Source organism: Alexandromys fortis, unplaced genomic scaffold (genome assembly GCF_014885135.2).
Source record: "Alexandromys fortis isolate MF-2015 unplaced genomic scaffold, M_Fortis_MF-2015_v1.1 scaffold_145, whole genome shotgun sequence".
Taxonomy (NCBI): Eukaryota; Metazoa; Chordata; class Mammalia; order Rodentia; family Cricetidae; genus Alexandromys; species Alexandromys fortis.
In genome coordinates, this window is record NW_026068049.1 from 380,943 (window position 1) to 395,432 (window position 14,490).

General features: G+C 47.8%; 1 protein-coding gene across 1 annotated transcript in view; it reads left to right on the forward strand.

The window, feature by feature from the left end:
- The first annotated feature begins 6,063 nt into the window (after positions 1–6,063).
- LOC126486872 (SCO-spondin-like) overlaps positions 6,064–14,490 on the forward strand; it is a 20,895-nt gene continuing 12,468 nt past the window's right edge. The window contains exons 1-2 of the mRNA XM_050119383.1: positions 6,064–6,646; positions 6,684–6,886. Coding sequence (XP_049975340.1) covers positions 6,450–6,646; positions 6,684–6,886 — 400 coding nt within the window. The 5' untranslated portion in view covers positions 6,064–6,449. The remainder of the gene's footprint in view (positions 6,647–6,683; positions 6,887–14,490) is intronic.

Sequence of the window (14,490 nt, forward strand, 5' to 3'; positions counted from 1 at the left end):
CCATTGGGAGGAGTTAAGTCTGTTGGGCATTTCGTGGTTGGTGATTGATGTGGGCGGCCCGCCCAGTCCTCGGGCAGTGTCACCTCTGAGGGAAAGTGTTCCTGGGGTATATAAATAAGTAGGCTGAGCAAGTCGTGGGGAGCAAACCAGTAAGCAGCACCCTCCAGACTCTCCACTTCAGTTCCTGTCTTGAGTTCCTGTTCCGGCTTCCTTTGATGATGGACTGTGATGCTCAGCTGTGTAAATACCTGATAAATATTTCTAAATACTTTCCTTTCCAAGTTGGTTTGTTCATTGTGTTTTATCACAGCAACAGAGATCTAACTAAGGCATCTGGCTTTTTTAAAGGCATACAAGCACACATCCTCAAGTTCTGCCAATTTGTTCCTCTGTTTTATTCCTTGCCTTGAATTTGTTGTAGCATCGGTCCCATGGCCTAGATCTTATGAACATTCTCATGGTACCTTTGAGCATGGTTTTCCAGCTTGTGTATTTCTGGGGTGTTATTAGTTGGGGCTAAGGCTTGCGGGGATAGCAGCATGCTTTTACTTCAGGAGCCCTGTGATGTCGGGGCATCTCTCTTTGTGACTCGTGCCCACTGCTCTTTGGTTCTCAGTCTGGTCAGTTCACTCAGGCTTGTGATGGTATCTCCAGACCTTGCTCCAGGGCTTGCACCTTGCACCTTTGTGCTCAGCCTCGGGAGTGATCTGGCTGTTTTGTTCTTCCATTGTCAGACCCCATTCCCTCAGCAAAGGAAGCTTTGCTTGACTTTTAACCAAGTTCAGAGATGTTGTTTGACAGCCTCACCTCTGTCTAGCTCACAAACCCACCTCAGGGCTCTTCACTGAAGATCTGGTCACAGTAGGGCCTGGAGAGATGGCTTTTGCTGATACTGCTGAGGACTGGGGTTCAGAGCTCATTGCCTATAACTCCAGGAGATGATGCCCTCTATTGGCCTCCATGGTTACCTACCCCCATGGCATTTTTCTTTCCATACACCTACATGCACATATATAAATAAAGTAAACATATAAAAAATTTGGTCACACTTCATGAGGGCAGGTAACTAGGGAGACTGAGTGCTAGTGAAGTCACTAGGGCAGCTTGGAAGAATCATAATAATTGTGTCGTCGTGGTGATGTAATCTATACCTTCACAGTTGTCATAGAAACTGCTGTGAGTTCATTTTTTATTTAATCTTCTGGGCACAGGAGACCTTGTCACTTAGTTAGCTTCTTTCAAGCCAGTTATGTCCATCTGACTCAGTTTCGCCTGTTGGAATATGACATCACTCAGCTCTGGCCCCTCTTCTTGCACCCTGGATGTGTGCAAAGGATCAAGCAGAGAAGCTGAATCTAGACAATATTGCAGAGACACGAGATGATAGGACCTGGGATGTAGGATGACCACGTGGAAGACTGCTCACTGCTTTGGAACATTTTGGGGATAGCTTGTTGTAACAATAAGTGCTATTTGCCCTGTTTTTTCTAGGGGTGACATGAGGAAGTAACTCTTGATGAAAACAGAAGAAAGGAAAGGAAAGGAAGAATAATTGGGGCCTGACCGTGGTAAGCAATTTCCTTCCAGTGTTCCGTTTTCCTCAGGCTGTCTTGTTCCTACTCCAAAAGAGTCATTTCTGAAAACCATGGCTGTGTAAGTTCCCTGTGTGAGTCGCTGCCTTGGGGAAGCAAAGCTAAGTCACTAACTGGATCCTATCCCAGACCCTCTGAGGCTGAAGACATGTTCCCTGAAGGGACAGGGTCATAGCCTCCCCTCCCCCAGTCTGTGCCCCGAAGTTGGAGACTGTGAATCCCTAATGGGCAAGGTCTAGCTCCATGGGTAGGAATTTCTTGTGCTAACAACCATGACAAAGAAAAGAACAGCCCTAAGATCTCAGAGGGAGGACCAAGAAATGAGCACAGCGCCGAAACTCCAGTCTCATCACCGACTTAACATCTAACACTATACCTTCTCAAATGTGTCTCGGCAGAGAGCGCTAGATCCCATCTCTGAGGCCAGCAGCATTTTCTCCCTGTGTTAATGTCTTCCTGTGACAGTCCTGATTTTAAAACATGAATCAGACTCCTTATCTCCTCAGGAATGGATTTTGGCTTTCAGGGGCAGATGAAAAAATCTTCCCTTTGTCTTATTATTGGCTAGGCTTTTAGACATCTGAGGGGTTTAAGGAGAGGCCAGAAATTACACATACACACACACACACACACGCATGCACGCATGCGTGCACACATACACACACATACACACACACACATGTGCGCGCACATACACACACACACACACACACACCTTAAGAGCATCAGCATGGAAGCCTCTCGATAAACAGTGCTGTGTCATCTGGAAGCCTACGCGCACAGAATAAAGCTGGACTTTTAACTCAAATTGAATGGAATCCTCACTCAAAATGGAATGAAGACCCAAACATGAAATCTAAAATCTTAAGGTCTTAGAGAAAAACTAGGGCATTTCTTCATGACTTTGGGCTAGGCAAAGCCTTCTCAGGCATGGCACCAAGTACATATGCAAGCAAGACACAAAGGACAGAAACTAGACTTTGGGAGATGGATACATTTGTGCTTCAGGAGATACAATCAAGTGTAAACAGAGACTGAACTATTGTTTCCCAGACACCCAGACCCCAATAATCACACAGAAACTATATTAGTTACAACACTGTTTGGCCGATGGCTCAAGCATATTTTTAGCTACCTCTTACATCTTAAATCAACCCATTTCTGTTAGTTTATTTATTGCCACGCGGCCGTGGCTTTACTTCATTTTCTACATGTCTTGTTTCCTCGGCAGCTGGCTGGTGTCCACTTGATTCCACCTACTGTAGTGCGGAGTGGTGAGCTGCGTCCCACCACCCAGCTAGCTTTACCCCGGAATAATTACACTGAAGCTGTATGCTTTTAAACACGGCTTGGCCCATTAGCTCTAGCCTCTTCCTGGCTAATTCTCACATCTTGATTAACCCATTTCTATTAATGTATGTAGCACCACGAGGTGGTAGCTTACCAGAAAGATCCTAACCTGTGTCCATCTCGGAGAGGAGAGCCATGGTGACTGCCTGGAGAGGAGAGGCATGGCGTCTGGCTCACTGCCTTCTTCCTCCCAGCATTCTGTTCTGTCTATTCCGCCTACCTAATTTTCTGTCCTATTAAAAGTCAAGGCAGTTTCTTTATTAACCAATAGACATATGACCCTCCTCCATCAACCTACTCTCTCTGTATCTCTGTTCATATTTCCTACCTGGCTTTACTTTCCTAGGTCATTGGCTGAAAGAGCTTTATTCGTCAACCAATGAAAGCAACACATATACAGAAGGACATTCCACAACCGATGGGGGATTTTGTTATGGCTTGAATGTGAAAAGTCATAAAATCTCATATGCTGAATGCTTTGTCCCAAATCAGTGGAGCTTTATTATGGGCAGGAGAGACATTGGGAGGTGAGGCCTCACTGCAGGGCCAGTTAGTAGGGCTGTGCTGTGAAGGCTATGTCTGGCCCTGGTCCCCTTCTGCTTCGTCCTGGTCACCACAAGAGAAGAACCTACTCTGTTCCAAGCTGCTGCTACCATGATGTTCCAGCCTGTGGAACTAAGCAACTCAAGACCAAACCCTCTGACACCTGAGCCAGAATAAATCCTTTAAATTGTTCTCTCAGGTTTTTGGGCAGAGGAATGAGGAAACTAACTAATGTAGTCTTATGTTCAGAACATATATTTAAAACAACTTTGCAGCTCAACATTAACCAGAAAAATATGCACATCAGTAGGAAAATAATTTGAATAGGTATTCTCTAAGGGTGAGAGATGTATATACATAGTCATCACCATCACTGGTCATTACGGAGATGAAAATCACTTCATGGTTAGAATAATTTGGTATATTGTGATCTACCAGCTGTTTTTGAAGGTGAAATGACCCCCCACAGACTCATGTCTTTGAACACTCAAATTCCAGCTGGTGACTGTGTTTCACAAGGTTGTGGAGTCTTGAGGTCAAGCATTGCTGAAGGAGAGGCGGCCTGGAAGGTTTGGAATCCAGCCCCACTTGCCCAATCCTATGGATGCGAGCAGCTGCCACATGCTTCTGTGGCCATGAGTTCCCCAACGTGAAGGAAGCTCTCTCTTCAAACTGGAAGCCTAAATAAGCCTTTTTCCAAGTAGTTTTTGTCATAGCAATGAGAAAAATAGCCAAAGATTGGAGAGATGTCTTGGTGATTAACAGCACTTCCTGCATTTTCAAAGGACCTGAGTTCAGTTCTCAGCAGCTCCATAGGGTGGTTTAAACTGCCTCTATCTCCAGTTCCAGGGGCTCTGACGCCCTCTTTTGACCTCTGTGACCATTTGCACAAATGTGACATTCTCTCTTGCGCTCTCTCTCTCTCTCTCTCTCTCTCTCTCTCTCTCTCTCTCTCTCTCACACACACACACACACACACATCTTTAAAAAAGAGAAAAGTATCCAATACATCAGCATTTTTTTTTTATTCAGAGCAAAAGACTGGAAACACCCGGCTGTCCATCAGCTGATCGGCGGATAAACAAAGCATGGGTCTCCATATAACAGGTGTTACTTGACTGTAAAAAGAATCAAGTATTGGTACATACTACCACATAGATGAGCCTTAAAAACTTTCCAGATGCAAACGGTTACATACTGCATATGAAATGTCCAGGAAAGAAAAATCCACAAAGAGAGACGACAGATTTGTGACGGCCAGGGGCCACAGAAGCAAGGTTAGGGATGCTCACAAATGTGTCCAGGGTCTCCCCGAGGGTAATGAAAATATCCTGGAATTAAATAGTGATGACAGTTGCCCGCCTGGAATATACTAACACACACTGAACTTTATACTTCAAGACGGTGAGTTATATGGTATGTAAATTATAGACAATAAATCACTTTTCTTAAAGAAGGGGCCACAGGAGCCAGACTTCTTGGCCTCTTACCCCGGCTCTTCTGAGTATTAGTGTATGACCTATCCACGCTGTGCCTCAGTTTCCTCAGGTGGAGGATAGCAGGAACCCCTTTCTCGCGGGGTTGTTTTTAGCAGCGCGTGAATCAGTGAGTGGCTCTTGGCTCAGCACAATCGCTCCCAAAAAGTTGGCCATTGCCTTTGCTCTTAATAACCTCTGTCTTGTTGTACAATGATCCTGGCCATCTGAACATAAATTAGGGGCCAAAGAAGATGTATAGGAGCCTGTCATCCGGGAGCATTTGGTGTGAAGTGATGTCCACAGGCAGGGCCAGGAGAGGAGACCTGAACAGCTCCCACATGGAAAGAACACTGGAGCACTCCGAACAAGCAAACATACATAAATATGGGTCTGGCTCAGGCCTGTTGGCTGGAGTCCATGGAGAGTTATGAATCCCTCTTTGAACAATGGCAGCTGTTATGAAAATCTAGACTAGACTGTGAGTTGGACGCTTTCTCCAGCCCAGACACTGATTCAGAACTTCGACCTTCTAAACAGCGAGGCAAGAAATGGATGCCGTTTCTGCGCTGATTTATTGAGAGGCTCCTTGATTGGGGTCAGGTTCCTGCAACATTTGGAAAGTGACGACTATAGCATCATTATTTCCCCCAAATGACCGAAATTATGGCTGGTAACCTGGGGCTTGTAAATTTCCCTGCAGCAGATGTAAAACTCTTTTAAAAGATGATTCACAATGGGAGACTCCGCTTGATGGGAGAGCGGCCCACGGGCGGGTGTTGCTCAAGTCAACGTGTGTGAGGTGAGGGGTGCTGGGAAGCCCAGGCTGGAGACTGTAAAAACCTACAAGTGATGGCGTAAATCAAGTTTGCAATTCTGGGGGGCTGCACTGTGGTGTTGTAACAGGAGCCTAAGACCTGGTGTCAAGACACCTGGGTTCAATGCCTGCTTCTGCCAGCAGTGTGACTCGGGGAGAATGACTTTTCTTTTCTGGGACAAAATCTCTTCCTCCTTTAAAAGAAGAAGCAGGCACATTAGGTGGTCTCTGAGGTATACTACAAGATTTAGACTGATTTGTTTTATTACTCAAGAAAAATGCAGAGTCGGGGTTATAGCTTGGTTGGTGGAGTCCTTGCCTAACATGTATAAAGTACCAGGTTTAATCTCTGGCACTGCATAAGCCAGGCATGATGATATATGCTTATAAAGGTAGCACTGGAGAGGTAGAGACAGGAGGGTCAGAAATTCAGTACCATTGTCCAGTACATAATGAGTTTGAGGTCAGCTGGAGCTGTATGAGACCCTGTGTCAAAAACAGAAGACAAAGAATGAAAATAAGTCGTCTATTCATCTCCAAAGAATCCCTGGACATTAGATGAAGCAACCACAAAAGATGAGAGAGGGAATACAGTACCCACGTAACAGCACCACCATCAGAGACTGTGGGAATGAAAAGGCATGAGGGTGGGTCCAGAACGCCAGCCCTGCCATGCCCATCCGGGTGGATCCAGAACGCCAGCCCTGCCATGCCCATCCGGGTGGATCCAGAACGCCAGCCCTGCCATGCCCATCCGGGTGGATCCAGAACGCCAGCCCTGCCATGCCCATCCGGGTGGATCCAGAACGCCAGCCCTGCCATGCCCATCCGGGTGGATCCAGAACGCCAGCCCTGCCATGCCCATCCGGGTGGATCCAGAAAAAAAGAACAGCAAAGCCCAAACAGGTGGATCCAGAACGCCAGCCCCGCCATGCCCACCCAGGTGAATCCAGAATGCCAGCCCTGCTGTACCCACCCAGGTGGATCCAGAACACCAGGCCTGCCATGCCCATCTGGGTGGATCCAGAATGCCAAGCCTGCCACGCCCACCTGGGTAGATTCAGAATGGGTGGACTGGGAAGACTACAGTTCTGTTCATCTCTATAGCGGTAAGGGCTCTGCCATTCCTCTCCTCTCTTTTCGTCTGAAGGGCTGTCAACCCTTTTTATTAGCCATCAACTACCCAAAGCATGTACTTCTGCTCACTCACACATATGTGTGCACATAGTATGGGGTATAGGTGTATGACGACCTTGAGGGCTTCTCCAGGGAGGGTGCGTTGGTACTTCTCCACCGGCTCCTAATTCTTCTCAATATTGGTGCGGGAGAATTGTCTGTATTCTGTCAATCATGTTTTAAATAAATGCTGATTGGCCAGGCAGGAAGTATAGGCAGGAAAACCAGATAGGAAGTAGAAATGATGCAATGAGAACAAGAGAATTCTGGGAAGGAGGAAGTTGATACCTCCCAGTCCTGCGTAGACTCCGAAGAAGCACAATGTAAACTACCTTGCTAAGAAAGGTGCCAAACCATGTGGCTAGCATAGATAAGAATAATGGGTTAGAGGGGCTCCCAGTTAGTTCCTGGGGCAGCTGAGGATAGGGAACCTGAAATGACCCTATCCTATAGCCATACTGATGCATATCTTGCATATCACCATAGAATCTTCATCTGGTGATGGATAGAGATAGAGACAGAGACCCACACTGGAGCACCCGACTGAGCTCCCAGTGTCCCAATGAGGAGCAGAAGGAGGGAGAACATGAGCAAAGAAGTCAGGACCACAAGGGGTGCACCCACCCACAGAGACAGTGGGGCTGATCTATTGGGAGCTCACCAAGGCCAGCTGGACTGTGACTGAAAAAGCATGGGATAAAACCGGACTCTCTGAATATGGCGGACAATGAGGGCTGCTGAGAAGCCAAGGACAATGGCACTGGGTTTTGATCCTACTTCATGTTCTGGCTTTGTGGGAGCCTAGCCAGTTTGGATGTTCACCTTCCTAGACCAGGATGGAGGGGGGAGGACTTTGGACTTCCCACAGGGCAGGGAACCCTGACTGCTCTTCAGACTGGAGAGGGAGAGGGAGAGGAGTGGGGGGAGGGGGAGAGGGGGAGAGGAGAGGGAGGAGAGGGAGGGAAAAGGGAGATGGGGAGGGAAATGGGAGGCGGGGAGGAGGCGGAAATTTTTTTTCAATAAAAAAATCTATAAAAAAAGAATAATGGGTTAATATAAGCTACAAGAGCTAATATGTAGCCTGAGCTAATAGGCCAATCAGTTTTATAACTTATGGAGATCTCTGTGTGATTTTCTTTGGGGCTAAACAGCTGTTTGACATGGTGGGAGGACAGAAACCGCACAAGCAGGCCCCGACTATGTTACACAACGACTCCCTCTTTGGTTCTCAATTCTAATTTCTTTTCCACTTCTACTGCTTTAAAGGCAAATGAAACGACACACTTTTATTTCATTTCCCCCTTCTATTTGTGTTTGTGTGCTTGTGTGTGCATGCATGTTTGTGTGTGCATTTTGTGTAATTGTCTGTGGGTGTGCATGCATGTGGAGTCCCGAGGTTGATGCCAGGAATTATCCTCTCAAAGCTGATATGGCTAAGTCTCACTGCAGAGGTCCTGTCTCCACTGGCTGAGGCTGAATCACAGGTAGGCCATCTCCCACCTGACGTCTATGTGAGTTCTGGGAATCCACAATGCATTCCTGATAATTGGGCAGTAAGTGCTTTAACCACGGAGCCTCCTCCCCAGGCCCAGTCTTTTTGTTTTTGCTGTTTCTGTGAGACCTTTACAATGACAGCATTTCCGAGTTTAAGCTCTGTCTCTCTGACTCTGTGAGGTGGAGTGCTATGGCACGGAAGAAGTTGAAATCAACAGTGTCAAAGGTTCTCCATGAGGGGCATGGGCAGTTTTGCTGTAGGTCAGCACTGGGTGATTATTACACACAGGAAGCAGACAGTAGCTTTGGAAATGGCTCAGAGGGAAAAGCGTTGTGGCTTAGGCATGAGAATGGGAGTCTGAACTGGCAGAGCCCATATAAAAGCTGAAGGCAGGTATGGCGGCCCTCCTGTAATCCCAGTGCATAGGAGGCAGATCCCCAGAGCAAGCAGTTCTGCTAGACTGGAAAACTAGGGAGCTTCTGGTTCAGTGAGGAGCCTGTCTCAGTGTAGAAGGTGGAGTGTGAGGAAGGAAGGTGTCTGACGTCTACTTTCGGCCTCCACACACATGCAAACACACATACATGCAAGAAGGTATATCATATATTAATACAACACACACACACATACACACCATAGTTGATTTCAGAAAACTGTCAATCTGACTTCAGTCAAACAATGCCAATAAGAGAAACTATCTATACTTTCTATTTTCAGGCTGCAAAGTAAAAAGTAAGAGTATTGGGTGGTTAATTTAAAACCCTACAAGTGCTTGAAGCTCCACGGCCCCTTTAAATCGCATTGCTCTTTACCCAATAGACAAGCTCATAGCCAGGATGAACAAGCCAACAGGGGGTAAGAAGGGTTTAGAATAAAAACTGACAGGCTTTAGAACTTCAAGAAGGTTGGATTCCATGTTGTTCCTCAGTCTCACACCTCTGAAGGTTCTCCTGTGAAGGCTCTTCTCAGAAAGTTTGCCCGCTAAGGTTCTCCCCAGAAAGTTCACCTGTGAAGGTTCTTCCCCAAAGGTTCTCCCCCAAAGTTATTGTGAGGTCGCTGCATTCATGGGAATCACCTTGTCTGTTGCAAGAGGTTTGCATTCAAAGCCATGTGCAAGGCTAATCGCTCTCCTCCTATGACCTTGTCCGGCACTAGACTCTAGCTGCGCTCTCCTGGGGTCTATGGACCTTGGGATTCTGGAGTCTCCGTAAGCACTTTCATCATTGGGAATGCTAAAGACCACAGAGTGAGTACATCCAGAAATGGTTATCAAGTGTCCTCATTAGAACTAAAGAAGTTATTTTTTTATAGACAAAGGAATATTCCTTTTTTCAATTGCCTGCAACATGAATAGGAGAGCCCAATCCTCTGTTTTATAGATGAGAAAAGAATTTGCTCAAAGTCACTTCGTTCTAAGTGGCTGAGATGGAATGTCAGTGTAAGTTTCCATCGTTAGTATTCTCGTGTGAACATACAGGGCCTCCTCACAGCTAAAAAACACAGCAGGAAAACTGACCACAGGTTGCGCTTCTTCAGGAAGAGAACCTAGGCAATCATCTGCAGGTGAAACTGCATAGGGGTCGGTTTCAAACCCAGGGTCGGGTGACCCTTGTTCTACATTTTTGATGCTCAGCCTTCATTGCCAACTTGGCTGGATTTAGAATTATCTGGGAAACACATCTCTAGTCATGTCTGTGAGGGTGTTTCCAGAGAGGGTTAGCTGAGGAGGGGAAGACCCACCTTGAACTTGGGCATCATTGTTCCAAGGGATGGAGTTTTCTGACCTCTACATTAAGACCCCTCTGCTTCCCAAGTCAGGATACAATGTGTCCACCTCACCTGCCACCACACTTTCCCAGGCACAGTGGACCTTAGCCCCTCAGACTATGAGACACGACAATGCCTCCTTTCCTTAAGTTGCTGTTGCCATGGCAACAAGGTGAGTAATACTAGACAATCAAACGGATTTAGGTTGTGGACTCTGTCTTATGAAGCAGAAATCATACTTGATCTTCCGATGAATTAATGAGTAATAGAAACTACAGTTTTCAGTCACCAAGCTCTCTCCAGCTTACATGGCTCTTTTACATCCTTGTTGGAGTTTGGTCCAGACCCCCAAGGGCCAAGCGTGTTGATTGGTTGCCCATCTCCATGGGAACCAGTGTTTTGCAGGCTCATTTGGCAGATAGGGAAGTTCCATGGGGAACAGTGCCCTCACAGAGTTGACCGGAAGTAGAATTATCCCCCTTCTTATCTAAACCACTCTCTCACATGTGACTTGACGCTCTGGAAAATGAGGGTCATGAGAAGAACCTTGCTTTGGGAGTCAGGGTGCTGGATTCAGATCCCATTGTTGATGCCAAGCAACCAAATAACCTTGCATAAGATTCTGCCCTTCTCGGAGCCACTTGCCCTCATCTACAATTGGGGTGCAGACACCCCAAGATGTCATGAGACAGTAGAATGTGATTGAGCTGGACTGACAGTTGATCTGCAGAACAGACTTAAAAATATCAGTTAAATTTGAAATTTTCTAGGATTTGGTGTTCTTTTCCTTTCAATATATGCCCTGTTTGCTTTCTTGATGGGGCTGTTGAGTGTCTCAGATGAAATTGTGACTCTGAGAAAGGATTCCGATACTTTGTAATGACAAGGACTTAGTAGTCCAAACTGCGTTAAAGATGTTTTCTTTACACCCATTGCAGAGAGGATTCTGGACAAGTACTCAACTCACATTTGCTCCTGGTGGTCCTGTGGCAGAAGGAGCCATTAACCCTAATTTGCAAACAAAGCCACCAAGGGCTGAGTAGGTATCACCTCAGAGAGCAGAACTGGAGTGTCACTGCAGCTGCCCCCCCCCCCCAGAGCCACAGAGGGAACAGCCTTTTACCTCCCTGTCTGGGGATTCGCAGGGACAGAGTCAGCGCTGGGTGGTAAAAGTGGGGCATATTGAATTAGTAGAGTGATACCAACATGGCCAAGGAGACAGGGAAGATAACTAGCTTCATGGATATGAGCGCATAGTGAGAAACTACCAGAAATTGCCCAGTGCAGCTGTAAAGCCAAGACTTCTAGGAGGCTGAGGCAGGAGGATCTCGAGTCTAAGGTCAGCCTGTGCCATGTCTTAAATTCCCGGTTCTGTGAGTTTTACGGGGGTGGGGCTTACATCAGGAGACCAGCTGCTAAGGGGATGGAGTGAAGACATCACAGTCCACCCACACAGCCTTGGTGGGATGGTAGAGGAGTCTCCGGCTTTGTTTTGAGAAGCTTCAAAGGGTGAGACCTGGGAGACATCCCAATAGTTTAGCAAAACAGGTTGATAGTCGTGTTGTAATTATTACTTTTTTTTTCTATTACTTTTAATGAAGTTTGGGTTAGAGGAAAGTCAGATCCGGTAGTGAGTCTGGTAGTCATGGTTGCTTCCGTTTATAGAGCTCTTTTCTGTGCCAGGAACTGCTGAATGCAGTAAATGACCACACAATGGGTAGCTGGAGGTACCAGACAATTGTTTCTCTCTGTTCAGGTAGCCAGAAGCCCCCACCCCCACCCAGGCCCCTTCCCCTCCCCCCCCTGCTCCCGCCCCCACCCCCTCCCCAAGGCTTTAGTGGAGACTCTGGCATGGGCTTGCGTTTTATGCCTGGTGTGTTTTGCCTTGAGGCAGCTTCAGTCCAAGCTGTCTTCATGTGCCATGCTGAGGAGAGAAAGAAACACAGGGCAAGCATTTGGGGAGACCGGCCACCTCCCCAGTCCTGGGATCTTAGGGCTGAACCTGCATTTCCCACATGCCTGTGGGATGAGGCTGGAGCCACTCCACACGGCAATGAAAGGGCACGGGGGTCCCTAGAGGCCTTTGGGGACTGGGTGGTCTGGGTTGTAGGAGGTCAGAGAGGATCACCTGGGGTGTGGAGGGAGGGAACCCCTTTCACATGTGGTGACAGAAACCATTGCCCGCCCAGAGTGGTGGGCAGGGAGGAAGCAGCCCCTCGCAGCTGGCCATCCTGGGCCAGTGAACAGCTGCGGGTCTATGAGTAAGAGAGAGCCTGTCTTCCCCACCCTGCCTTTCCCCTCCCCCGGGCTATTTTGGGCAGGAGAGGATGTGAGGCCTTGAGCTGAGATGGGGTGGAGTAGGAAACAGAATTTACTTCGGCATCCATCTTACCCCCACAGCACAGGAGTTTCTCTCCTTTTTCCTTTTCGTTCTCTTTGCTGATCTGGCATTGCTAGTTGGCCCGCAGGTTCCGGAAGTCTACTGTCTGCCTCCACAGCACTGGGGTTACGGGCGCTGAATGTTCTACACGGATGCTCGGGAATCCCAGCTCAGGGCCTCACGCTTGTATGGCAAGCGCTTCACAGACAGAACCGTACACTCCGTCCTGCGAGTTTTTTTTTTTCCATCTTCACTGCTGTGTTGGTCTGTTAATGGAACACTGGTCTTAACAGAGATAGGGACATCCTAACGAGAAGCCTTCCCTCCCCCAACCTCACAGTATCCTTCAACTGGATTCTCACAAAAGACTATGAGTTCACATTTAATGGAAGTCTCTTGGTACTTTGGGGAGAACAGAGAATGTGATTAGGTGTATGGCGGTCCTGCATGGATCACATGGTCCTGCAGAAATGTCAGGTGATCACAGCCACTCTGGGCAAGGAAGTCAGAGGTCAGAGGTCCAAGAATCCCAGCTGCTTCCTACTCTGCTCCTAGCACGGCTGTTTCCACTGACCTGACTCTGAGATCTCATACCCAGCCTTTTAGGATATCTTAGCGGTGGCCTTCTGCACGTGGGACGATGTGACAAACTGGAGGTGGCAGGACATGAGTCCAGGGCAATACACATAGCCCGGGGACTAGTGTGGGACTTCGGGGGACTTCCGGTAGTTAAGGGGCTAATGGAACCCCAGGGAATTAGGTGGAAGGCCAGGGCAATGCTTCCCAATTCCCAGGATCTTGTGCAGTAAAGGTGGGGTCATCGGCTGTTTCAAGCCATGCTGTAGAACTCCACTCTCGTCTTCATTGGGCCAGACTTGCATGCTTGCCAAGGCTCATCACAGGACTCGTGAAACACGATTAATAAAAACTCAGAGACTGATATTGGGGTTCAACCTGAAGACCAAAGCAAAGTAGCCAGCCACTGGCTCTTACCTCAACCTCACTCTAAAAGTGGTGATCCTGCTTCCAGGAATCTCAGAATGAGACTGAGACTGAGAGCCGTCTCCTCCCGTTTTATATTCCTCTCTAGTTCTGGGATTAAGGGTGTGCACCACTACCGCCTGGTTTCTATGGCAAACTAGCATGGCTACTGGGATGAAAGGTGTGTGTCACCACTGCCTGGTCGGTAAGGCAGATCAGTGTGGCTGTTTTACTCTCTGATCCTCAGGCAAACTTTATTAAAATACAAATGAGACACCACTACAGACTCGTTGACTACCGATGTCCCCTCCTAGAAAGATGGGGAAGGAAGCGCTATTGGACCCTCACCTGAGATTCCAGCCACTCCTTAGTCATGGCCTGAGGCTCTGCTCAAGTGCTCAAGGTATTAGAATATATAGGCTGGAAGTAATGGAAGCAGCATCCGTCTGTGAGGTCACAGGGAAGCCATCATTCATGCTGGGTGAAGCTTTCCAGTGTGGCTGCTTTTGGGTCACCCCTGCTCCAGGAAGCGACTTCACCCATGCTCTGCAAACATGTAAACAAGCCCAGTAAACTCACTGGCCTCTCAAGGTGAAGTCTGTGGGGGCCATACTCTGATTTGTCACAGGAACCTTATGAAGAGGGTTGGACATTGTTTAGGCCCCCTCCCTGGGGGTTGATTCTTACTGTCCAGGGCTTTGTGTCTGACCTGAGACTGTTAAGGCCAGTAGGCCTCTTCCACATCCTCTTTCCCAGCAGACCCTGGTAACCTTGGAGACCACAAGGTTCTGATGGCTTGATTGTGAGTGGGAGTGTGTCTGCCTGAGTGGAAGCAAGGCTCTGGGGTGAGAGGGGCTTGTTCTCTCTCTCTCTCTCTCTCTCTCTCTCTCTCTCTCTCTCTCTCTCTCCTCCCCCCC